Source organism: Sturnira hondurensis, unplaced genomic scaffold (assembly GCF_014824575.4).
Source record: "Sturnira hondurensis isolate 20B ecotype Veracruz unplaced genomic scaffold, ASM1482457v3 Scaffold0016587, whole genome shotgun sequence".
Taxonomy (NCBI): Eukaryota; Metazoa; Chordata; class Mammalia; order Chiroptera; family Phyllostomidae; genus Sturnira; species Sturnira hondurensis.
The window spans coordinates 349,326-375,392 of NW_028089218.1; the positions used below are offsets into that span (position 1 = coordinate 349,326).

At 47.5% G+C, this 26,067-nt stretch overlaps 4 protein-coding genes across 7 annotated transcripts; 2 read left to right on the forward strand and 2 right to left on the reverse strand.

Moving 5' to 3' along the window:
* Positions 1–670: 670 nt before the first annotated feature.
* LOC119001048 (proteasome subunit alpha type-2-like) lies at positions 671–1,395 on the reverse strand. The gene is given in 2 exon segments (XM_037066198.1): positions 671–1,156; positions 1,158–1,395. Coding segments are annotated over 2 exon segments (705 nt in total). The 5' UTR covers positions 1,389–1,395; the 3' UTR covers positions 671–682.
* An 11,414-nt stretch (positions 1,396–12,809) lies between these two features.
* On the forward strand, positions 12,810–16,311 carry GP1BA (glycoprotein Ib platelet subunit alpha). Of its 3 annotated transcripts, none has more exons than XM_037066236.1 (3): positions 12,810–13,131; positions 13,623–13,700; positions 13,937–16,311. In XM_037066236.1, exon 3 carries the CDS (start codon positions 13,943–13,945, stop codon positions 16,037–16,039), a length of 2,097 nt encoding a protein of 698 aa, XP_036922131.1. In that variant the 5' UTR covers positions 12,810–13,131; positions 13,623–13,700; positions 13,937–13,942; the 3' UTR covers positions 16,040–16,311. The 3 variants fall into 3 exon arrangements, with proteins under 3 accessions (XP_036922131.1, XP_036922132.1, XP_036922130.1); XM_037066237.1 differs by having other exon boundaries at positions 12,810–13,124; XM_037066235.1 differs by lacking the exon at positions 12,810–13,131 and having other exon boundaries at positions 13,498–13,700.
* A 2,033-nt stretch (positions 16,312–18,344) lies between these two features.
* SLC25A11 (solute carrier family 25 member 11) lies at positions 18,345–21,311 on the reverse strand. Its single transcript, XM_037066244.1, has 8 exons — positions 20,965–21,311; positions 20,246–20,398; positions 19,954–20,160; positions 19,696–19,786; positions 19,525–19,615; positions 19,339–19,438; positions 19,207–19,258; positions 18,345–19,073 (listed from the first exon to the last, which is right to left on the reverse strand). Exons 1-8 carry the CDS (start codon positions 21,057–21,059, stop codon positions 18,918–18,920), a joined length of 945 nt encoding a protein of 314 aa, XP_036922139.1. The 5' UTR covers positions 21,060–21,311; the 3' UTR covers positions 18,345–18,917.
* A 134-nt stretch (positions 21,312–21,445) lies between these two features.
* Positions 21,446–26,042, forward strand: RNF167 (ring finger protein 167). 2 transcript variants are annotated; one of them, XM_037066242.1, is made up of 10 exons: positions 21,446–21,521; positions 21,654–22,157; positions 22,241–22,321; positions 23,599–23,724; positions 23,837–23,924; positions 24,119–24,209; positions 24,416–24,521; positions 24,662–24,755; positions 25,404–25,484; positions 25,563–26,042. In XM_037066242.1, exons 2-10 carry the CDS (start codon positions 22,071–22,073, stop codon positions 25,859–25,861), a joined length of 1,053 nt encoding a protein of 350 aa, XP_036922137.1. In that variant the 5' UTR covers positions 21,446–21,521; positions 21,654–22,070; the 3' UTR covers positions 25,862–26,042. The 2 variants fall into 2 exon arrangements, with proteins under 2 accessions (XP_036922137.1, XP_036922136.1); XM_037066241.1 differs by lacking the exon at positions 21,446–21,521 and having other exon boundaries at positions 21,548–22,157.
* The last annotated feature ends 25 nt before the right edge of the window (positions 26,043–26,067 follow it).

The window sequence follows — 26,067 nt, forward strand, 5'->3', positions numbered from 1 at the left end:
TATGGTAGCTCTACTCTTAATTTTTTGAGGAGCTTCCATGCTGTTTGCCTGTATGGCTGCACTAATTTACATTCCCACCAGCAGTTTATGAAGGTTCCTTTTTTTCCTCATCCTCCGCAACACTTATTTCTTGTCTTATTGATAATAGCTATTCTGACAGTGTGAGGTAGTATCTCATTGTGGGTTTTTTTAATTTAACAGTTTATTATGATTTATAAATGTCATTTAAAAACATTGGCCCATTAAATCATGTAGAAATAGGTATGCAAAAGTTTGCAAAACAAACCATACTCTAAACATGTTTAAGTATAGTGATTATCTGAAGAAATAGGTTTCTTTTCCTATTTCTAATCATACGATCATGTGATGTTTCTCCTTTAGTCCACTAGTGAAATTAATAACATTGGTGGATTTTCTGATGGCAAACTACTTATTTGAATTGGTAGACATGGTGTCAGCTGCATATAATAGAATGGCAGCAATAGTATGTTAAAGCCCGAGGGTATTAACTTCTTAACGAGCGTTCTGCAGTGAGCCACCTCGGGTTGTTCTAGCCGCTTGACAGTGCCATCCAGTAGTAGGAGCCTATTTTTCTATTTGCCATCAGTACACTGGCTTTTTGCCCTTGTGCTAGTTAGTCACCTCATGGTCTGAAATTCCAGATTTTTCAGTCACTTCATTATTATGCTATGGCAGCTAAGTAACCCTTAACTTCCGTTGGAGTCAGTCTCCTAAATCCAGTTTCATTGCAGATTCCAACTTCTATGTTATCTTCTGTCACTTGCCCTTCAAAGCTTTCCTTTAGGGTTAATATGGCTGTATGAATGGCATCTTCAAGTTCTAGGTCTTCATTGTATCTTTTCTCAAGGAAAGTTTTTCCATTCACATAATTCTTTCCCATTGATGTGGCTTTCCAGGCAAAGTAAGCTTCTGATGAATCTGACTGAAATAAATATGGTCGTCCCTCATTCCAACCACAAATTGGTAAAGAAACTCCAAGTGGACAGACATCACCTGACTGGGTATATTCTTGCATCACAGAAGCTATTCTCTGTACCAGCTGAGCTGTGGGAATAGGTTCTTCGTCAATAAGGTAATACTGCTGAGCTAGTTTTTGAGCTCTGTGAACAAGCACTCTATAATCTTGACCCATGCCAACTAAATACCAAGCCTATATGTTTGGTAATTGGTTCCACTTTGTGTACACTTTGCTCACCATACAGAATGGATTTCTGTTTCTTCTCCATTGCTAATACCACATCATTTGCAGCTTTAATTCCCACTGAAGGCGCTCCACCAGCTACAGCAGCCAACGCATATTTGATCTGGACGAGTTTACCAGATGGGCTGAACGTAGTCAACAAAAAGCTGTAACCACACTCCGCCATCTTTACCCAGAGAATCCCTCATTGTGGTTTTGATTTGCATTGCCGTTTTAGTTAGTGATGCTGAGCATTTTTCCCCCTTTCCCCTCTTGTCAGCATTTTAAAAAAGATTTTATTTATTTATTTATCTTTAGAGGGGAAGGAGAGAGGGAGAGAAACATCAATGTATGGTTGCCTTTCCTGCATCCCCTGCTGGGAACTGGCCTGCAGGGAACTGGCCTGCAACCCAGGCATGTGCCCTGACTGGGAATCAAATTGTGATCCTCTGGTTCACAGGCCTGTGCTCAATCCACTGAGCTACACCAGCCAGGGCTAGCATTTTTTAATATATCTGTTGTCCATATGTATGTCTTCCTTGGAATAGTGTTCAGATTGTTTTGTTGCTGTTGAGTTGTATCAGTTCTTTATATATTTTGAATATTAGTCCCTCATTGGAGGCATTAGTTCCAAATATCTTCCCCAATTCAGTTGGTTGTTTTTATTTTGTTGATTTTCTGTGGTTGTTCAGAAGCTTTTTAGTTTGATATAGTCTCATTCATTTATTTTTGCTTTTATTACCCTTGCTTTTGGGATTCAGTTCTCACACACACACACACACATACAAACAAAAAAAAACCCCACCAAGGCCAATGTTCATAAATTTAATACCTGTGTTTTCTTCTATGTGTTTTATTGTTTCAGGTCCTACATTCAAGTCTTTAACCCATTTTAATTTTTGTATGTGGTGTCAGGTAGCAGTCTAGTTTCATTCTTTTGCATGGGCTTTCCAGTTTTCCCAATACCATTTATTTGTTTTTTAAAGGCATTTTAATTTTTATTTTTATTTTTAAAATATATTTTATTGATTATGCTATTACAGTTGTTCTAATTCCCCTGTTCATTCCCCTCCACCCTGCTCACCCCCTCCCCCACCATTCTCACCCCTTTAGTTTATGTCCATGTTGTCTCAAGTTCTTTAGATTCCATATTTCCCCTACTATTCTTGCCCTCCCCCTGTCTATTTTCTATCTACCGACTATGCCACTTATTCTCTGTATTTTCCCCCCTTCTCCTCCTCCTGCTCCCCTGTTGCTAACCCTCCATGTCATCTCCATTTCTGTGGTTCTGCCCCTGATCCAGCTGTCCTCTTAGATTGGTTTTGTTTTAGGTGTGGTTGTTAATAACTGTGAGTTTGCTGTCCTTTCACTGTTCATATTTTTTATCTTCTTTTTCTTAGATAAGTCTCTTTAACATTTCATATAATAAGGGCTTGGTGATGATGAACTCCTTGAACTTGATCTTATCTGAGAAGCACTTTATCTGTCCTTCCATTCTAAATGAAAGCTCTGCTGGATAGAGCAATCTTGGATGTAGGTCTTTGGATTTCATGATTTGGAATACTTCTTTCCAGCCCCTTCTTGCCTGTAAGGTCTTTTTTGAGAAATCAACTGACAGTCTGATGGGAACTCCTTTGTAGGTGACTGTCCCCTCTTGCTGCTTCTAAGATTCTCTACTTCATTTTCATCTTGGCTAATGTAATGATGAAGTGCCTTGGTGTGTTCCTTCTTGGGTCCAACTTCTTTGGGACTCTCTGAGCTTCCTGGATTTCCTGGAAGTCTATTTCCTTTTCCAGACTGGGGAAGTTCTCCTTTATTATTTGTTCAAATAAGTTTTCCACTTGTTGCTCTTCCTCTTCCCCTTCTGGTACCCCTATAATTCGGATGTTGGAACATTTAAAGATGTCCTGGAGGTTCCTAAGTCTCTCCTCACTTTTTTGAATTCTTATTTCTTCATTCTTTTCTGGTTGGATGTTTCTTTCTTCCCTCTGGTCCACTCCCTTGATTTGAATCTGTTTCCTTTCCATCACTATTGGTTCCCTGTGCATTTTGCTTCAATTTCACTTAGTGTAGCCTTCATTTTTTCATCTAATTTGTGACCAAAATCAACCAGTTCTGTGAGCATTCTGATCACCAGTGGTTTGAACTGTGCATCTGATAGGTTGGCTATCTCTTGGTCACTTAGAAGTATTGGCTCTGGGGCTTTGAGTTGTTCTTCTCAAAGAAGTATATCTTCTCAAGTTGTATATCTTCCTCCTCCTTAATGTTTTGGTCTGTTCGCGCCTGTTACGTATGAGGGGTGAAAGCCTAGGTGTTCATTGGGGCAGAGCAACCTAGTCACTGGGCTGTGACTGGGGGCAGGGTCAGAGAGGGAGAAATGGCATTTGTTCCACTCTCTCGGATTTTGGTCCCCTCTGCTGCTTCCCTCAAGCAAATTGGGCCCTTCTGGTGCTGGTTCCTGGGTGGGTGGGCTTGTGTACGTTCTAGGACCCTGTGGGTCTCTCCAACGAACTCTCCTGTAAGGCTGGGAGCCTCTCCTGGCACCCCAACCCCTGAAAGTTTTTTTAATCAGTGCTTTTAAGCTTTATTTCCTGGCGCTGGGGCCCTGCATGACGCAATCTGTCTCACTGTCCGTTTTTTCACCTGGTTTATCTGCGCGTGAATCTGTGACTGCAGTCAGCCAGCCACCCTGAGCCCTCACTGGCTCTCTGCCTGTTGCCACCCATGCCTGGGATCTGCCAACCACCACCTACATGCCTGGGCAGCCACCGCTATTCCCTGCCACGACCCCTCTCCACCGGCTGTCGACTTCGCACCTCTCACCAGTCTGGATGAATGGTTTGTTGTTGTTGGACTTCCGTACAGTTCAATTTTCTGTCTGTTTTGGTTGTGGTTTTGTTTCTAAATCTTTATAGTCCTTAAATTTGGTCATGCCAGGAAGTACAGTGTTTCCACCTACGCCTCCATCTTGGCTGGAACTCTTTATTAATTTTTATTTATTTATTTTTACAGAGAAGGGAAGGGAGGGAGAAAGGAGGGAGTTTTATTTTTATTTATTGATTTGAGAGAGAGAGAATCATCAATTTGTTGTTCTGCTTATTTACGTATTCATTGACTGCTTCTTGTATGTGCCCTGACCAGAGATCAAACCCACAACCTTGGCATATCAGGAAACCCCTCTAATCAACTGAGCTACCAGACCAGGGCCAGTAATATGTGGCTCAATCTCTACATACTTATAGTCTTTCAATTCCCAAAGTTAATTTCCAGTTTCATACTGTTGTGGTAAGAAAATATGCATGGTATGATGTCAATTTTCTTAAATGTAGTAAGACTAGTTTTTTTCCCCACTGTATTTTCTATCCTTGACAATGGATAGAAAATACAGTGTGCACTTGAGAAGAATGTATATTTTGTTGTTTGGGGATGCAGAATTGTATAAATATTCAGCCCATTTTGTCTAATTTGTCATGTAAAGCCAAATTTCCTTGTTGACTTTCTGCTCTGAGTCACATGGAAATCTTTGTAAGAGGCAGCCAGGTGTGGACAAAAAATGGGCTCTGTAATAAAAGTGACAAGCCCAGTGATGGAAAGGAAGGACCAGGGGAGATGTGGGGACATATCTCCATCTCCAGGTGCCACCAGGGAGTAGAAAGAGAGAGTCAAGCCTCCGACTGCTGCGCCCCATTGCAAAGGTCCTCACCCTTGCAGCTCTGGGAGAAAGAACTCCCCACAGGGACACCAGCAGGTCCTTGGCACTGTAGTGCCATGCAGCAGCTGGCTGGAACCATTGCTCCAAGGACACAAAGGGTGAGGGGACTGTTAATCTGCTCAGCCACCATAGCAAAATACCACACACATGGGTGACTTAAAACAACAGGCATTTGTTCTCACGGTTCTGGAGACTGAAAGTCCCAGGTCAGGTTGCACACAATGGACTCCTGGTGATGGCCTCTTCCTGGCCTACAGATGCCACCTTCTCCTATCTTCATAGGGCAGAGGGTTAATTTTTTAATAAATTAGTTTTTAAAATTTTGTCTTTTTTAGAATTTATTTTTAGAGAGAGAAGGAGAAAGAGAGGGAGAAAAACATCATTGTGGTTGCTTCTCATGTGCCCCCCACTGGGGACTTAGCCCACAACTCAGGCATGTGCCCTGACTGGGAATTGAACCTGCAACCCTTTGGTTCACAGCCCACATTCAATCCATTGAGCTGTATCAGTCAGGGTGCAGAGGGTTAATTTTTGACAGTTTGAATATAATGTGTCTTGCAGATCTTTTTGCATTGGTCTATTAGCTTCCTTTATTCTGAAGTCCATGTGCTTGGGAAGTTCTAATTATATCTTTCTCTAGGCTCTCTGTTTTTACTCCCTCTCTTCTTCTGGTATACCTATTATCCTTATGTTGCTCTTTCTGATATCGTCAGATAGTTCTCATAGAGTTCTTTCATTTCTTAAAAGCCTTCTCTCTAATGAACAAGTATAAAGGACACATGGACAATAACTAAGGTGGGGGGCGAAGATGGGAGGGAGGTGGGGAGCACTGGGTGGGGTGGGGGCAGGGCTGGGAATACAAGACAGAAAACTGTACTTGAACAAGAATTAAATAAAATTTTTTTTAAAAAGCATCTCTCTTTTCTCTGTCCTGAGTCATTTATAGGTTTTTATCTTCATACTCAGTAACTCTTTCTTCCATTTGGTCTGCTCTGGTTTCAATGCTCTCTAGTATATTCCTCATCTTCTTTATTGAGTTCTTCAGCTCCAGAATTTCTTTTTGGTTCTTTCTGGTAGTTTCCATCTGTTTGATAAAGTATTCCTTTTGTTCATTAATTTTATTCTTGACCTCATTAAACTGCCTTTCTGTGTTTTCCTATAAATCACTGAGTTTCTTCATAACTGTAATCTTGAATTCTCTGTCATTTAAATCACCATTTTCTATAACTTTGAGTTTAGTTCCTGGTGACTTTTTTTTTTCTGGGCTCCCAAGTTACCTTGGTTGTTTATAGTATTTAATGGTTTGTTTCTCTGCCTGCACACTGAGGTAGTGAACTTTTTTCTTGTTCAGATACTGTTTGCTCTCAACAATTCTGCAGGCTGATAGGTAGAGTACTTTCTTTTCTCTGTGGTGCTTAGGGTATCTCAGTTTTATTTACCAGGCTCTTCCAGGAGTATGGGGAAGGGGAAATAAGTCAGCAATCTTGAAACTCCACCCTCTTCCAGTAATGGCTGCCAGCACTGTTGTGTTGTTTCAAGCTTCCTAGTCACCTCTACCTGGTTCTGCCATGATGGGGAGAAGAGAAGGGAGATGGCCTCATCTTACACTCCAGACTATAGTGTGAGTGCTGACTTCTCTGCTACCACTCTCGCTGCAACCATGGTGGGTGGTGAACTGCATTAGGGCCCACTGTCTGGTCCTTTCCCGTCCCATTTCCTCTACTTATTTCTTTTTCTTTTTCTAAGTTACTTATTGATTTTAGAGGGAGATGGGGAGGGAGAGAAGGAGGGGGAGAGAAGGAGAAAGAGACATCAATTTGTTGTTCCACTTATTTAAGTATTCATTGATTGTTTCTTCTATGTGCCCTGACTGGGAATCAAACCCACAACTTTGGCATGTTGGAATGATGCTTTAACTCACTGAGCTACCCAGCCAGAGCTATTTCTTTTTCTTTTCTTTTTTTCCTAAATGTTTTATTTATTTATCTTTAGAGAAGAAGGGAAAGAGAGAGGGAGAGATCAATGTATGGTTACCTCTCGTGCATCCCCTGCTGGGAACTGGCCTGCAACCCAGGCATGTGCCCTGACTGAATCAAACCACAATCCTTTGGTTCGCAGGTCCATGCTCAATCCACTGAGCTACACCAGCCAGGGCCTATTTCTTTTTCTTTAAAAAAAATTTTTTTAGTGAACCTTATATATTTTTTAAGATTTTATTTATTTATATTTAGAGAGAGGGGCAGGGAAAGAGAAAGGGAGGGAGAGAAACATCAACGTGTGGTTGTCTGTCATGTGCCCCACAATGGGGAGTTGGCCCACAATTCAGGCATATGCCCTGATCAGGAATCGAACCAGTGACCCTTTGGTTTGCAGGCCCATGTTCAATCCACTGAGCTATATCAGCTAAGGCAATCCCCTACTTATTTCAATACAACCACCTTCTGACACTCTGAATCTTTCAGATGTGTTTGTGTGTTAAGCAAGGGAAGTTTTATTGAGCTATAGTTGTGACATGTTGCAAGTTTAAGTGCAGAAAGGATGGAGTCTTCTTACTCAGCCATGATGCTAATGTCAACCCAGGCCACTCTCATTTTCTAATTTAGATGTAAATTTTTTTAAGGTTTTATTTATTTATTTGAGGGGAAAGGGAGGGAGAAAGAGAGGGAGATTTGAGGGAGGGAGTGAAACATTGGTACAAGAGATGTCAATTGGTTGCCTCTCATACGCCCCCAAGTAGGGACCTGGCCCACAACCTGGGCATGTGCCCTGACTGGGAATTGAACCAGTGACCTTTTGTTTTGCAGGCCAGCACTCAGTCCACTGAGCCACACCAGCCAGGGCAGATGTAAAAGTTTTAAAGAAAATGTGAGCAAACCAACCCACAATTATATTAAAAGAATAATTCATGCCCTGGCTGGTGTAGGTCAGTGGATTGAGCGGGGGCCTGCGAATCAAAGGATTGTGGTTCGATTCCCAGTCAGGGCACATGCCTGGGTTGCAGGCTAGTTCCCAGCAGGGAATGCACGAGAGGCAACCATACATTGATATTTCTCTCCCTCTCTCCTTCCCTTCCCCCTCTAAAAAATAAATAAATAAAATCTTTAAAAAATGTAAAAGAATAATTCACAATGACAAGTAGGGTTCATCACAAGCATTCAAAGATGCAAAGTTAGAAAAAAAATAAGGGTATTAACAAAGTAAAACATAGGATCATTTCAGTAGGTGCCTAAGCATATGAATCTATTTCCTATGACTGCAAAAATCCTTTAATTTCTGAATCCCTGGAGAAACAGAACTTGACTCCTAAGGTGAAAATATAAGATACTTGCTTTCACCGACTCCTTGCAGCTGAGTCACAGGCACATGACCAATCAGACTTTTACCAGACTTTGAAGAAGCTTGTATCACAAAGAGGTAGCGGTGGTACCAAACTCACTATGCAGCAGGGTGTTTGTGACAACACTGAGTCCCTGGCTCAGCAGCTGGAACAGTGCAAGCTTCAGTGACCTGGTCTTGCAGCAGGAACAGACTTTTGCTCACCAGACTGGTTTTGCAGCCTAGTCCTGGGCACTGTCCCAGCTACACAGTTCCAAGGCTGGTTCTCTAGCCCTCACTGACAAATCTGTGAAGTAGCCAATGTATTTTTAATAAATTTATTTCAGCCTAAATTAACCAGAACATTTTCTGTTGCTTACAACTAAAAACTCTGATACCAATGCAGCAAAACCCAACAGCCTCAGGGGCCTTATACCACATTATTCCTTCTCTATATGCAACTTTCTACCTCACTTCCTACTGCTTGCTGCCTTGTTTTCTCCACACTTTTTAAAAGGTTTATTTTCTCTCATTCAAGATAGAGGAGAAGGCAAAGAGGAAGAGAAAGGAATATTAATGTGAGAAACATTGATTGGTAGCCTCTGGCACCACCCTGACTAGGGAGCAAACCACAACCCGGGCATGCACCCTGACTGGGAATCGAATCAGTGACCTTCAGTGTATAGGATGATGCTCCAACAAACTGAGCACCTGGGCAGGGCTTTTCTCCACATTTTAAAATACTTTTTGCAGCCAGAAAATTATATAAATGGCAAGTCTAGAGATTAACTGCATCTGACTCAAGTGTCCACCCCTTGTCCAATCACCAGCAGTGAGCAGACAAGGGTGAGTTTATGTGGTTGCATGGTACCCTTTCTGGGGGACAGTTTGTAGAACACTTTAATCATTAGAAGGGGCAGTGAGCCAATGCCTGCTGAATCCCTTAAACAGGCAACTAACCTGGTGTTGGGAAGTCCTAAAAGGCTTTCCAAAGGAAGAAATTCTAGGCTATACTTTTTAATGCAAGTTAAGAGTTACACAGAAGGGGATATGGGACAAGAAGACAGTAGATGCACAAGAAAGATAATGGTGTAGAGTGATGGGTGGAGTGTTGAGAGATACAGCTATACACATGGGCAAGGTTCAGATCACACAGGAGCCTATAGTTCATGTTAGGGATCTTAGACTTCGTCCCAAGAGCTATAAAGAGCAATTGATGAGTTTCAAACAGTGGAAGGATTTGAGGGAATTTGAAGTTCTGAAAGACAACTCCAGTGGAGAATGACAAGAGGACTTCCGCCAAGATGGAGGCATAGGTGGAAACACTGTGCCTTCTCCCACAACCAAGTTTGAATACAACAAAGGTTTGGAGAAACAAAGACACAACCAAACGACAGAAAATTGAATTATACGGAAGTCCGACTACATCTAACTGTTCAACAGGGACGGTAAGAGGGGCGGAGCCAGCAGCAAGCAGGGTCGGGCAGGACAGGGCCCCCGACCCAGGCGCGCAGGCAGACGGGAACCAGTTGGGGTGCGGGGCAGACCGCGGGTGCATATTCGCGCACAGTGAGACAGACCACGCAGGCCCCAGGGGGCGAGGGCTGACGGCGGTGGCACACTCACGTGCAGTGGGACGAAACGCGTGGGCCCGGTGACGGCAGCAACTGCGGCACCGGTGAGGGCCATGGCGGCAGGCGGTGGACAGGACGCCAGAGTCCCTCTTTGACCCCGCACCCACATACAGCGTCACAACCCAGCGACTTAGTTGCCCTTCAGCACCAGTGAGGGCCAGGGCGGCAGGCGGCAGACGGGACGCCAGAGTCCCTCTTTGACCCCGCACCCACATACAGCGTCACAACCCAGCAACTTAGTTGCCCTGCAAGACCAGTGAGAGCCATTGTCCCTCTTTGACCCTGCCCCCACCTACAACGTCACAACCCAGCGACTGAGTTGCCCTGTTCTAGTGAACACTTTAGGGCTCTGATCCTGCTATGGAACAGGCACGAACAACCCGAAAGATGGCACAAGAAGAACTCAAAGTCCCAAAGCCAATAACTCTAAGCAACCGAGAAATTGCCAGCCTCTCAGAAGCACAATTCAGGACACTATTTATCAGGATGCTCACAGAACTGGTTGATTATAGTCACAAATTAGAGGAACAAAGTTACAAATTAGAGGAACATGTGAGGGCTGGACTGATTGAAATGAAGGGAGATGCACAGGAAACCAATAGTGATGGAAAGGAAACGGGGACTCAAATCAATGGAATGGACCAGAAGGAAGAACAAAACATCCCACCAGAAAGGAATGAAGAAATGAGAATTCAAAAAAATGAGGAGAGGCTTAGGAACCTCCAGGACATCTTTAAACGTTCCAACATCCGAATTATAGGGGTACCAGAAGGGGGAAAGAAACAGCCACGAGTGGAAAACGTATTTGAACAAATAATAAAGGAGAACTTCCCCAGTCTGGCAAAGGAAATAGACTTCCAGGAAATCCAGGAAGCTCAGAGAGTCCCAAAGAAGTTGGACCCAAGAAGGAACACACCAAGGCACATCATAATTACATTAGCCAAGACCAAAATGAAGGAGAGAATCCTAGAAGCAGCAAGGGATAAGGGGACAGTCACCTACAAAGGAGTACCCATCAGACTGTCAGCGGATTTCTCAAAAGAGACCTTACAGGCAAGAAGGGGCTGGAAAGAAGTATTCCAAGTCATGAAATCCAAAGACCTACAGCCAAGATTGCTTTATCCAGCAAAACTTTCATTTAGAATGGAAGGACAGATAAAGTGCTTCTCAGATAAGGTCAAGTTCAAGGAGTTCATCATCACCAAGCCCTTATTATATGAAATGCTAAAGGGACTTATATAAGAAAAAGATAAAAAATATGAACAGTGAAAGGACAGCGAACACACAGTTATTAACAACCACACCTAAAACAAAAGCAAACCAAGAAGACAGCTAGATCAGGAGTGGAACCATAGAAATGAAGAACACATGGAGGGTTAGAAACAGGGGGGTGGGAGGGGGAGAAGAGGGGAGAAGGCACAGAAAATAGCATAGATGGTAGGCAGAAAATAGATAAGGGGAGGGCGAGAATAGTGGGGGAAATATAGAATCCAAAGAACTTGAGACACGTGGTTATAAACTAAGGGGGGGAGAATGGTGGGGGAGGGAGGGTGCGGGTGGAGGGGATTGAAGGGGGGGAATAGAACAACTGTAATGGTATAATCAATAAAATATATTTAAAAAAATAAAAAAAATAAAAATCTGAAAAGAAAAAAAAAGAGAATGACAAAAGGCTCAGAGGGAGGCTGTTGCAGTGAAACAGTAGAGAGATGACACCATGGACTAGGAAGGGTGGCTGTAAGAATAGAAAGAAGTGGATTTGGGAGAGATTAGGAGGTAAAATCAATGGAATCTGGTGACAGGTTGGAGGTGGGGATGAGGGAGCAGAAGAGTTAAGGATGACTACCAGGGATTTTGTTGGACTGATTGATTGAGCAGTGAGTGCCTTTTTTCTTTTCTGTTTTTATTTTTTCTTTCTTTCTCGTTTTGTTGTTGTTGTTGTTTTTCCACTTTGCCTTTTGTTTACTTTTTTGTATCTACCTTAGATGAATGATTTTTTTTTACTTTTTATTTATTGATTTGAGAGCAAGAAACATCAGCTGGTTGTTGCACTCACTGATGTTTCCCCTCATTGCTTCTTGTATGTGCACTGACCAGAGACTGAACCCTCAACCTTCACATATTGGAACAATGCTTTAACTGAGCTACCCACCCAGAGCCAGACCAGTGATTTTCAGCCAGTGTACTGTGGTACACTGGTGTGCTACAAGAATTTTTAAAACATACGATACCTGATTATTTAGTCACTGGCACTGACTTCTTTTCTCTTAGATTGTCAAATTTAAGAAATGACAACAGCCAATACCACAACACTGGTCCTGTGTGAATGCCCTGCCTTGATCCATAAATATATAGGTCATAAAATAGAGCTGCACCTTACTGGTCACATTGTATAATAAGTTTGCCTCTGACTGGTTAATTCTTGGTACCAGAAATCCTTATATAAAAGTATAGGCACCTGATTTTTTTTTAAAAGTTGCTTTGGGCCCTGGCTGGTGTGGCCCAGTGGACTGCACCAGCTTTGGATTGAAACGTCACCAGTTTGGTTCCAAGTCAGGGCACATGCCTGTGCTGCAGGACAGGTCCCCACTGGGGGCTTGCAAGAAGGAGTGGATCGGCGTTTCTCTCATGTACATCAATGTTTCTCTCCCTCTCTTTCTCCCCCCATTCCCCTCTTTCTAAAAAATAAATAAATGAAATCTAAAAAAAGGTCACTTTGGAACAAAAAGGGTAGGTAGGTAATTACTATTTTTTTTTGGTAAATCAATCGAAATTGTACCCATTTTTTTGTCATCACCAAAAAATATGTATTTTTTCCAGTGTGCTACAGAACTTTAGTAATCAGTTTGTGTGCCATGAGATGGAAAAGGTTGAAAATTGCTTGGCTAGATAAATGAATGTATGATGGTATATTCACCGGGCTGGGCAACACAGGAGGATAAGCTACTTGGATGATGAGCTCAGTTTTGAACATTATTGTTGTAGTGTCTTTGGAACACCCAAGAAATCCAAAAGGCAGTGGGACCTATGTGTTTGGGTCTCAGGACAGGGATCTAGTCTAGAGATAAAGTTTTGAGAGTCACTGGAGTACAGGTGGTAGGTGAGTGCAAGGGGATGGATGAGAATGACCCCAGTGTTTGTGCAGCACAAGGAAAGAAGAGGGCAGGTTAACAAAGAACCTAAGTCTGGGAGCAGGTTAATTTTCATGAAGGGCAGAGAAAGAGGAATCCACAGAGGAGAATGAGAATGGCCAGCCAGAAAGGTAAGAGGTAAACCAGGAAAATCAGTGTTATGAGTCCCAAGGTAGGTGTGGCCATGAGTATGCAGGCTCAAGGAGTATGCAGAAATCAAGGAAGATCATAATGGAGAAGTGTCCAGTGGACGCGGAGGGATGGGGGGCACTGGCAACCTTGGTACGAACTGAACCAATAGAAGGGTGCAGTGAGACAAGAAACCAGCCCAGAGTCGAGTGAGAAGGCAGAGGGAAGTGAGGGTTAAAATTAGGCAACTCTAAGAATGTAGCTATAAAGAGGAAGTGAGAGGAAGTGGGAATGGCAGCTGGAGAGGTTTCTAAAAGCTGGGTGAGGGTGGTGGTTGGAGTTCTCCCCAGTGGGAGAGAGTAGAGCCAAAAGGAGGGCTTGGGGGAAAGTTGTGGAAGGGGGTGATAAGGGCCTGTGTTGGGAAGGAGACTGTTCGCTGGGTCACATGAGCCCCTATCAGGCTGGCATTTCCTCTCCATCCTCATCCTGCCCCTGACCAGCTCTCCCTGGAGCTGGAAGAAGGACCGAGTCACACCCTGGAAGAAGCTCTGTGCCTTTGGAGGTTTTTCTGCCTGCCTGTAAGCTGGGGCTTTGGATGGGAGACAAAGGGGTCGGAGGGAGGGATGAGGGCCAAAGACCTGGAGCTAGCCGTTTAGGCTTTGAGGGGCAAAGGTGGGAGAGGGGAGTGGAGAGGATGGGAGGTGTGGGAGTCAAACTTCTGGAAAGGATCCTAGAGGCTTCAGTGACAGCTAGGGCCTGGGGGAGTAATGTGGGGATCCAGTGGGGTGCCCACTCAAAGTCCCCTTGCCCACAGGTCCCCATGCCTCTCTTCCTCTTGCTGCTCCTGCTGCCAAGCCCCTCATGCCCCCAATCCACCTGTGAGGTTTCCAAAGTGGCCAACCTTTTGGAAGTGAACTGTGATAATCGGGGGCTGAAGGCGCTGCCTAAAGATTTGCCAGCAGACACAGCCATCCTCCACCTGAGCAAGAACTCCTTCGGCACCTTCTCCACGGTGCCCCTGGTGCCTCTGACTGTCCTTACTCAGTTGCACATGGAGAACAGCCAGCTGACCAGCCTGCAGGCTGACGGGGTGCTGCCACTGCTGGAGATCCTGGAAATACCCCACAATAAGTTGGCGAGCCTGCCCTTGCTAGGAGGGGCACTGCCATCACTCACTACCCTGGATGTCTCCTACAACAAGCTGAACTCATTGTCTCCTGGTGCCCTGAGTGGCCTGGGCCAACTCCATGAGCTCCGCCTGCGTGGCAATAAGCTGAAGACTCTGCCCCACAGGCTCCTGGCATCCACACCCCAGCTTAGGAAGCTCGATCTGGCTGACAACCAGTTGATGGAGCTTCCCCCTGGGCTCCTGGATGGGTTGCAGGAGCTTGACACCCTCTTCCTCCAAGGGAACTGGCTGCGCACCATACCAAAGGGTTTCTTCAGGGATCTCCTCCTGCCTTTTGCTTTTCTCCATAACAACCCCTGGTACTGCGACTGTGGCATCCGTTATTTCCGTCTCTGGCTGCGAGACAATGCAAACAATGTCTACGTATGGATGGAGGGTGTAGATGTCAAGGCCATGACCCCCAATGTGAACAGTGTGCGATGTGCCAATGAGGCCAAGACACCCATTATTGCCTACTCAAAGGAGGACTGCCCCCCTCTGAATGGTGGGGGTTACACAGATGACTATGATGATAGCTCTGAAGTCGGAAGTAATACAGTGCCTACAAGGGCTGTCATCACCAACACCAAAGGCAACACAACCCACTGGGGCCTGCTCTACTCAGAATCTGCTTCTTCTCTACACAGTCAAATGCCCTACTTGCCTCCAACCCAAGAATCCACTAAGAAACAGATCACATTCCCAACCACCAGAGAACCCATCACATTCTTCAAAGCTCCAAAACCCACTACTGAACCCACCACAACCCCATCCACTCCAGAACCCACAACCCCAACCCCCCCAGAACCCACAACCCCACCCAGCACAACCCTGACCACCCCAGAACCCACCACAACCCCGACCACCCCAGAACCCACAACCCCACCCAGCACAACCCCGACCACCCCAGAACCCACCACAACCCCAACCACCCCAGAACCCACCACCCCACCCACAACCTTGACCACCCCAGAACCCACCACCCCACCCACAACCTTGACCACCCCAGAACCCACAACCCTACCCACCATCTTGACCACCCCAGAACCCACCACAACCCCGACCACCCCAGAACCCACCACCCCACCCACAACCTTGACCACCCCAGAACCCACAACCCTACCCACCATCTTGACCACCCCAGAACCCACCACCCCACCTACCACAACCCTGATCTACCCAGAACCCACCACAATCCAGACCGTCTCAGAACCAACGATACTCTCAACCACCACAGAATCCACCTCACTCCCTACATTAGAATCTACAATCATCTCTGAATTTGGCGACCTCGCAAAGGTCCGTGAGGTGGCTCAAGGGAATGTGGCCAGCTCCAGAAATGACCCTTTTCTCAACCCTGACTTTTGCTGTCTCCTTCCCCTGGGCTTCTACATCTTGGGTCTCCTCTGGCTCCTGTTTGCCTCTGTGGTCCTCATCCTGCTGCTGACCTGGGTCTGGCACATGAAACCACAGGCCCTGGACTTTGGCCAGTCTGTTGCCTTGGCCACAGTCAAGCACACCGCACGTGTGGAGCTGCAGAGGGGAAGGCAAGTGGCTGTGCCCCGGGCCTGGCTGCTTTTCCTTCAAGGGACACTCCCAACTTTCCGCTCCAGCCTCTTCCTGTGGGTCCGGCCTAATGGCCGAGTGGGACCTCTGGTGACAGGACGGCGGCTCTCAGCCCTGAGTCTGGGTCGAGGTCAGGACCTGCTGGGCACAGTAAGCGTTAGGTACTCTGGCCACAGCCTCTGAGGGTGAGTGATTTGGGGACTTTAGGGGTTCTGAGGAGCTTCCTTATGAGGGTATGGCTGGGGCAGGGTGGGAGTAAAAAGTACAGGGTTGGGGGAAGTCTTAATCTTTTTTTCTCAGAAGTCTCCTCTTTACATGACAGAAACACCTCAGACCCAGCAAACCAGGAGGAGTAGTGAGATGAGTTGGGTGGGTCATTGAAAATGGTTCCCAATGCTCCATCAGATGGGGATGGGGGTGTTTCAGACTACTAGGTTATTATCACTTTTGGGAAATTTTAGAAAAAAGCAAATAAAAAACAGCATAGAGCAAGGCCTCCACGATTATCTGTGTATTAAAAATTTGAAGGAACTTATCAAGATGTGAGCCCTGATTGTCTCTGCGTGGTATAAATATGGTTTTCCTTTCCTCCGCTTGGCATTCTTTAGTTTTCTACCATCATGTTATTTGCATAATAAAAATGAATTCCAAACCCTGGCTGGTGTGGCTCAGTGGATTGAGTGACAGCCTGTGAACCAAAGAGTTGCCAGTTCAATTTCCAGTCAGGGCACACGCCTGGGTTATAGGACAGGTCTCCAGTAGGGGGGGTGTGCAACAGGCAATCACACATTGATGTTTCTCTCCCTTCCTCCCCTCTCCTCTCTAAAAATAAAATCTTTAAAAAAATTTTCAAGGAAATTCTTAACAAAATAATTTCAAAAATTAGGTTCTTTTGGAGAAGAGTGGCTGGGACACCTGTCCCTAGCATTCCCATGGCCCCCACTACCCCCTCTCTAGTTGCACTACTCACCCAAAAAAGCTCTAGTCTTAGCTTGCACTTCCCCTGCATGGGGTGCCTACCTCTCTCCTCCAGGGCTGACCACACTCCAGGCTGCGCCAAACACAGGTTCCAGATCAAGAACCATAAGGTTCCCTGGAGATTAGTAACACTACTGAGGCCTACCTGTCTTGGCCCGCCATACTAGGAGTCAATGAGGGTGCCTGAGTGTACCCTGTGGCCTCAGAAACGCAGCTTTCCTGCTCTGTTCAGGTGAGTGGGACAGAAGAAAGGTGGGGTTTTGCTGAATGGTATCTGTTTCCTACTGTCAAGCTAGGATGCATGCAAATAGAACCGACTCCTTACACCTGGTGCCAGATTTTCCTATTCTCCTTTGGGCCTTCTCTCTCACCTTGGCTCCACCCCAAACCAAGACTTGGGGCCCAGCGAATGGAAAGACTGAGGCTTTCTGGCTTCACAGAGAACCCCTCCCCAAGATGGTGCTGGAAGAATCTTCCTAACTTGAAAACCTGACTGCATTTCTCCTGCTCTGAACTCTTTCTCTGATAGAGAACTCCTGAACTTGGCAACCAAGGACTTCTGTGCATTGATCCATAGAACACTCTGGCTTCAGCTCTTAACAAACACTTCACCACCTGTGCCCCAGCTATTGCAAACATCACATAGATCACCTGCTCCCCAGCCTTTGTCCTTTAAACCACTGCTCTCCCGTCAGCTGGGAGTAATGCCCCGCCCCCCTCCCCCAGGCAGTCTAACTGCTACAGAGCACAGGTCTCTCCCCTAGGCTGGGCCAAGTGCTTTAAGTTATCCAGCAACCAGTCTACTGCTACACTCCCCGTTCCCTAACTGCTCCTGTCATCTTCCCCTCCGGATTTAGAGATCCTTAAATACAAGGTTCAAGTGTCTCAAAGAGGCCACTATGTCCCATGCTGGCATGTATGGGGTGCAGGTAACGACAGGCAGGGGCAGGAAGGCCCAGCAGGGAGGGCAGGTTGCTGGGCTCCACCTCTTTATCAAGAGGCCCTCCCACCTGTCTGCCTGTCCCCTACCCTGGCTCAGAAGGCTCAGGGCCTCCTACAGCCCAACTCTCCTTCTAGTTTACCTCCACATCCCTTTTTATACCCCAAGAGGTTTTTAGGCTCCTCGAGGGCAAGGCTTGGGAATCACACAAAAAGATAATGCAGTCACTCTCCCCAACCTAGCATCCAGATCAAGTATCTGGCCAACAACCTGTTTCCTAAAACCTCCAGGCTTTGGGCACCTGGCTCCTGTGTTCACTCCCTCAAGCCTGGCCCATCCACCCGCTGCAGGTCAACCTTCACTTGTCAGATTCTTTATTCCCTCCCCCTTAAGGCCATAAAAGCAGTCACCAGACACCGGAGACTTTTCCTGGGGATTACATGAGATGACTTGTGCTGACTTGTGCATCTTGGGCAAGTAGCTGGGAAGCAAACACAGGGCCTGGACTTGGTTTTCTTGACCCAGTCAGCTGCTATAAGACTGATTTACATAACATTTGCATAAAACTACTGGGTGCTTTTTCTTTAGTAAGTTTTCTTAAAAAGTCCAGTTTCTGTTCTCAAGGGCATTGCTTCTTTGTTCAGTCTCCTCCCCCTCCAGTCCTCACAACTCTTCAGATTTGGGGGTAACGTGATCAATCCAATTTATTAATTATGTCCACAGTGAGGTGGAGAAGGGCCACATCCTCCCACTGCAGACCCTCTGACCATCTTGACAGCTTCTGCTCTCTTTAGGTCCCCTCAGCTCTGCCTTGGCTTTCCTATCAAATGAGGGGATCTTCTGCTGTCCTATGTGCCCTGAAACTAACAGCCAAGAGGAGTCTGGAAATCCTCAGAGTTTCTCAGCTCCCCTCAAGGCACAGCAAAGGACAGAGAGGTCACGGGGATCAGGACAAGCAGGGTAAGCTGCAGCAGGGGTAGGACAGACCAAAGTCCTTTACTGCAGAGGAAGGAACCACACTGTGGAGGGAAAATAAATAGAGGAGCCCAGGGCAGTAGTCCAGGACCCCCAGGGGCACACTGACTGTAGGAGTAGCAGGCGAGTGGGAGCCCCAGCACACTGGCTCCAGGCCCCTCGCCTGCCTCAGCCACTGAGGAAAAGACGCTTGTAGGCCTTGTTCATCTGCTCCAAGAAGATGAAGGTGAGGACGGTGTGGGGGCCCAAGCGGGCATAGTACGGTGTAAAGCCCTTCCACAGGCTGAAGAAGCCTTCGTAGCGAACGACCTTCATCAGCACATCCTAGACAGGCAGGTGGGCAGGACATTGGGGCTAGGACTTGACCTCTGGGGCCCGGGGCCTCATACCCCCACTCCCCTCATGTTTCCCAGGACATCCGATCCTCCAGCCCAACCCCCCAACCCTGCTTTCTCACCAGCCCGTTTTTGTATTCTGGCTTTCCGTCGATCATTCTCATGTTCTGGATCCTGAAGGAGAGGAGGTAGGGACATGAGATACACAAAGGGGGCCCTCCCAACTTTCTCCAGGCCCAGGCCTGCAGACTCACCGGGTCTTGACAATGTCAACCGGCATGGAGGCAGCAGTAGTGACTAGGCCACTGATCATGCTGGCACAGAAGTGGCATAGGATGTTGTCAGAGAAATAGCCTGGGAGAGGAGGATCAGGGAGTGGCAGTCAGCTTGGAGCTGGCCCAGACCATTCTGGGAGCTGAGGGACCAGCTCTGGGTCTCACCTGAGTCCAGTAAGAACTGCTTGGATTGAGAGTAAGAGGCAAGCTGGGCAGCATTGACGACGACCGCCCGAGCCATGGTAGGGATGCAGCCCTGGGTGGGGAGTGGGGGAGGAGTCAGAAATACCTGAGACCTGATCCCATGTCCCTCAAGTCTCCAGCCACTTCACTCACCCTCCATAGTGTGGGGACCCCTTCCTCCCGGGCAATTCGAATCAGGGCATTAAACACGTTTTTGTAGCCACGGCGCTGGTCAGCTGGAAGCCTGGTGAAAAGGCAGGGGGAAGCCAAGCTCAGGACAGACCATCCTGCCCCACAGAAACAAAGAAAGGGAGGCCAGAACAGATGCTCTGTTCTAGACCTAAGATAAAAAGTCCTTAATTCTTGATTCTAAGGAATGGGGCTGGGGGCAGGCACAGACCTGGAACTCACCTGCCATCAGCAGTCATGCGGATAAGAGCCACCTCAGCTGGTGTTCCCACAAAGGCACCAGTTGCACCTGCAGTCATGCCAATCAGGGCCTTCAACAGAAAGCCGGGGGGTGTACCATCAGCCCCAGTCAGACGTTCAAACAGCACAGTATAGATGCCAAGACGAGTGGTAGTGTAAGTTGCCTGGCGTAGTAGGCCAGCTGACAGCCTGGAGAGTGAAGGGGTCAGTCCTATCAGGCCAAGGTCTGGAGTTGCCAACCCACACCCTAACACCCATCCTGTGGCCCCAATACCCAGTGTAAATGCCCCTCAGCCCTTCTGCCTTAAGGATACTGGTGAGGGCGTGGAAGCTGGTTTTGTATTCTCGTGTCTTGGCTCCTTCCCCACTCAGCTGCATCCGGTTCTTCACCAGGTCCAGGGGTTGCACAAAAACTGTAGCTCCCATCCTGGGGGAAGACAGGGGTAGAGTCAAGGGCCAGGTGTCCCAGATCTACCAATGCCTAATGGAGCCTGGCAACAAGGGTCACAAGGGGCAGGGCCTGCCATGCGACTGACTAAATATTCAGGAGTTTGGTGAGCATGTATATAAGTCTCCCCGTGTATCAAGAGCAATGGCTCCAAAAAGTCCAATAGTACAGCAGCCATTCAATGTAAATGCTCCACGAATTTTCCAAGGGGGTGGTCAAAAAGTGACCTGGAACTGCATGCAGCCGGACCCCTTCATGACCGGGAGGAGCCATGCAATGACCTGGAACTCCATACAGCCAGGCAGAGCCAAGCAATGGGTTGAGAAATTCAGGTAGCTGCCCAGTGGGAGCCGTGCAATCATACTGCATGCAGTCTACTAGGGGCCCTGCAATGGGTAAAAAGATCCTGGCAGCCCATCAAGGGCTGAGGACGGCGCTGACCCCGTGCCAGTTCGATAATTTGCAACAGACACCAACATGAACTGGGCCCGGTTCCTTGCACCCATCCCTTCCTCCTCTTTCCCATCCCTGGGGCCTGAGCTTACCCGGCCAGGCCCCCAAACAGGAACTTGACCGACTTAGGAGAGGTACGGGGTTTCCCGTCCATCCCGGCGGTCCCGGGACTCGCCGTCGCCGCCATCACTACTCGATGGCCCTAGACACACGGTCCCGTGCGCGCGCGGCCCCGCTCGCGCCCCAGCCCAAGGTGACACCTCGCGCGCAACAGGGGCAAGGGCGCGCGCGCACACCTCTTTAGCTCTCAGGTCCAGAGCCAGCTGAAAGCTAGCGTAGGCGCAGGCGCGCAGCGCAAAGGTGGCTGGGAGTAAGGCGGGGCTGAAGGAGGAGCTCTAGGATAAATACGTGAAGGGGTGTGGCAGATTTAGGAAGCCAACCCAGAGACGCAGTTTTTACCTAATTGAAATCGCGGGAAAATAGAGAGGTTTGAAGATCTCGCGAGATCGAGTAAGCTAGGCTACCCTGGAGTTAGGAGGCCTCTCGCGATAAATAACAGCAAGATTTTAGCGGTGGGAGGGCAGTGTGGTGAGGACTCTCGCGAGACTTGAGGGTACCGCGGTGGCGGCGGTGGCCAAAGGGAGGAGAGGTTTGTGAACTGGTCAGGTCTAGGGTCCGCGCTGTAAAAGGCAAACAACTAGGTTGTCTTCTGGCACTTCGGTGCTCCCTTAATCTACACAGGCACTCCCACCTCTAACTTTTATTTTAAACGGCCTTTTAGGACCGGAAGTCCTTCATCTTGAGCGTCCAATACTGGAAGCAGCCTGACTTTCTTTACCGGAAACCCTTTCCCAGGACTTAAGAAGACGGCCCACCTGGCCGGAAGTCCCACCTCCTTGAGCTCCCCCACCCTTCCAGAAGTTTTTCTGTCACCTGTGTTTACCTGTCTCCCTTTTCCCTGTTTTATTCTTATACCAGGAAAGGATACGTTTAGTGTTTTTCTCCCAGGTCCTCTGAACGCGTTGGGTATCTCACTCCCCGAGCCGTGGTTCCTTCCGTGCGCCCCCATGTAGCTGGAAAGGGGGACCTGGGGGTGGTTGGACCCCTGGGATTCTGTAGGGGCGGAGAGGGCGCAGAACTCCGCTTCTGCTCCTGCTACCAGTTCGCGGTCTCCTCAACCTCTTCCCGTCTCGCTGCCATGCACCCTGCGGCCTTCCCGCTTCCTGTAGTTGTTGTGGCCTCTGTGCTTTGGGGAGCGGCCCCCATCCGGGGGCTCATTCGAGCGGTGAGTCTAAGGGGCAGGTGTGGGGAGGGTGCTGAAGGGAGATGTTGCAGATTGAAGGGGAACCTGGAATCTTTTGTCCGCAGACCTCGGACCATAATACCAGCATGGATTTTGCAGACCTCCCAGCTCTTTTTGGGGCTGCCTTGAGCCAGGAGGGACTTCAGGTGATTTTATTTGCTTTTCTGTTTCCCTAAATCTCCATCCTGGGTAGAGTTTGAGGAGCTCTGCCCTTGGATGAAACCATAGGTAGGAAAAGAGTCAAGTTAGGAAGTGCATTAGCACATCTAGTGTGGATTCCAGAATGTAGAGGAAGAAGACAAAGTCCATCCCTGGAGCTCTGAGCCCTTCGAGGAAGGTTTAACGTGGACCAAGATAAGAGCAGGGAGAAGTGGTGCTTATCAGGGTCTCGGGTCAGTTACTGGTTTATATGACTTTGGACAAGTTAATTAGCTTCCTGGGTCTTTGTTTTACTGTAGCATGGGATAATGATAGAAGTTATATCAGGATTATTGTGAGGATTAAATTAGGTAAGCAGGTAAGCAATTTGGTAGTACTTTGTTACAAGAACTACCACACAACAAAAACTGAACCATAGATACCGGTGTAGTTGTTTGTAAGGTGGGTAATTGGAAAGTTAAAGGGAGAGATGTAAAAAACCCAAAATCCTATTGAATAAATTTAAAAGATTTTGTTGGTTTTATTTAATGATTTATGCATTGGGCAGTATCCCATGTAGCAAATAGAAAGGAACTCCAAGAAGCTGTACCAACTGAGACTTTTATAGGCAGAAGGGAGCAAGACAAGAGAGTTACACTAGCAAAGAGCTGGTTGGTTGTGGCAGTCACTTTAGGGAATAGCAAGGGGCTATCAGGCAGATTACCTCACTAGTTCTGACCAGGTAATTCCAGAATGACTAGTTTAAGATTCCATTCCTGGGAGAAGCTAAAACTGTAATTAAATTAGGTGTTAGGTCTCAGTTTGATGACCTGGGAGCTTAGCACAAGTGACTCCATTTTGGGTGTGCTGTCTCATTTAACAGAGGTGGGTATATTCTGTATGAGTTTGTAGTGGAGAAAGGAGTATAAGACAAAACTTAAGGAAAGTGACATAGGTGAAGAGAATCTATGTACAATCATGGAGAAACTGGGAAGCAGAATTTGAATTAGCTTGGAGTATGGCATATGGGTTAGCTCATCTGGGATAGGGAGAGAGATAATGGGGTGGTCTGGTAAAGGGATGTTGTTTGTATAATTTTATCTTTAGGAGGCTGAAGAGAGGTAGATTTCTTCTGACTTGGGTGGGTTGCTGAAAACCCAGAAATGAGAAGGAAGTGGAGGATAGAGAACATGCAGCATGTGGGAGCCAGTGTGCCTGGTAGGCTCTATGGGGAGCAGAACCTAGGAAGGTGAAAATCCAACTGTTTTTTACTTCTCTTCTCCAGGGCTTCCTTGTGGAGGCTCACCCAGCCAATGCCTGCAGCCCCATTGCTCCACCACCCCCAGCCCCGGTCAATGGGTCAGTCTTTATTGCACTGCTTCGAAGATTCGACTGCAACTTTGACCTCAAGGTTGCTGAATGTGGAGTGGGAGCTGGGAAGCTCAGGGCAAAAAAAAAGGCACCAGGAATGAAGGGAGGCAAGGCCTATAAAGGCTTCTTATTCCCTGCCTTGTCCTCTCTAGGTCCTGAATGCTCAGAAGGCTGGATATGGTGCAGCTATAGTACACAATGTGAATTCCAATGAACTTCTGAGCATGGTGTGGAATAGTGGTAAGTTTGGGGCATCTCTGAATAACTGGGTTTTCAGTAGAGCTCAGACTAAAGAGATGGTGGGTGGGCTAAAGGCTTAGGGAAAAGAAGTCAATCCTTTGGGTGGGATGGCACAAAAGAACCAAATGCCAGTGTTCCCAAGGATTTGGTTAGAGAGGTGTGAGTCCTCAGTGTAATGCCCTGATCCCCTGCAGAGGAAATCCAGCAGCAGATCTGGATCCCATCTGTGTTTATTGGGGAGAGGAGCTCCGAGTACCTGCGTGCCCTCTTTGTCTACGAGAAGGGGTAGGATGTTTCCCTCCTCCCCAGACCTCCTTCAGCACTTTCCATGTTGATCTGGAGCCCAAGCCTCAGGCTCTTCATACTCTGCCTCTTGACTTTCTTTCCACCCTTTCCATCCTTGGGCCTTGTCCAGAGCCAGTTACTTTGTCTCTCTTCCTTTATCACTTTGCTTTTCCTGCCTCTTTTGACACCGGTCTTCCTCTTCCTAGAGCTCGGGTTCTTCTGGTCCCGGACAATAGCTTCCCATTGGGTTATTACCTCATCCCTTTCACAGGGATTGTGGGACTGCTGGTTTTGGCCATGGGAGCAGTGATGGTGAGTAGCTCAGGGAGCATGATAAGAGTTGAGGCCTTTAAAACCAGTTTGAATCTGGGGTTTAGAGGTGGGGGTAGTTTGTACTGGATTGTCCAGTCCTGTTCTCTAAGGCTCATCTGATCCATCCACCCCTTTTCCAGATAGTTCGTTGTATCCAGCACCGGAAACGGCTCCAGCGGAATCGACTGACCAAAGAGCAACTGAAACAGATTCCAACACATGACTATCAAAAGGGTGAGAGGACTACAGGAGTGGAAGGCCTTTCCCATAGCTTTCATGGTTTTGAAGGAGTTTTGAGCCCAGATGATGAGGAGGAAAGGAAGATGGTAGGAAGATGCCAGCCTGAGGTGCTACCTTTTCTCTTTTACCCATCTATACAATGAGGATGGGGCAGAACAGCAGTAGAAGGGAAGCAAAGATGATTAAATGGAGTAGTTGAGGGGAAAGATAGGGACCAACCTTGCTTATAAGGGAGGTGGAGAGAACAAAAATGGAAGATGTGGGGAGGATTTAGTCTGAGAAGAAACTGCTGAGGATGGGCTGCCAGGTCCTTAGGCCCAGGAGTCTCTAATGCCCATATAAGGTAATAGCAGAAGCCCTGCCCCCATTTCCGCTCCTCCTACTCTCTCCACCCTCACACCTCCCCTCAAAACCCACTTCCCTTCTTACCTCTGCTTTTCTTTGTCCCTTCTAACCCCCAGTTCCTCCTGTTCTACCCTGGCTTTGTCCTGCAAGGCTCAGTCTTAGCTCTTCCCCTGGCTTTATCGAACCAGGGAAAATAACTTTTGCAAGGTTTGGCTCCACACTGGCCTCTCAGAGTGAATTCTTATGGGCCTTGGTCCAAGGTGGCTCAGTAAAGAAACTCCTTTTTGTCTCCCCCAGGAGACCAGTATGATGTCTGTGCCATCTGCCTGGATGAGTATGTGGATGGTGACAAGCTGAGGGTACTCCCCTGTGCTCATGGTGAGGCCCTCAGTTCCTGTGCTCATGTCCCCACTCCACCAGCAGACACCAGGTATTTCACCTCATTCCTCTTGACAGCCTATCACAGCCGCTGTGTGGACCCCTGGCTCACTCAGACCCGGAAGACCTGTCCCATTTGCAAGCAGCCTGTCCATCAAGGTCCTGGAGATGAGGAGCAGGAAGAAACTCAGGGGCAAGATGGTGATGAGGAAGGGGAACCAAGGGACCATCCTGCCTCAGAGCGGACCCCACTTTTAGGCTCTAGCCCCATAGTTCCCACCTCGTTTGGCTCCCTGTCCTCAGCCCCTCTTGTTTCCCCTGGGTCTTCAACAGATCCCCCACCCTCTCCTCCCTCTTCAACTGCCATCCTGGTCTAATACTCTCCTAATCACCCCATCCCTGGTGACCTATTTTGCACAGTCTCTCTATTCTATGTTGAGGGATGGACACTTTCCCCCTAGGTTTCTCCCTTTACCTAACCCCTTCCTTTTGAGGGGGTTGGTGCAAAGGGACTGGGTCTTCAGTTACTGGGTTAATAAAGTTCTTTTGTCAACTAAAGAAGGGGAAGGTCATTCTCATACAG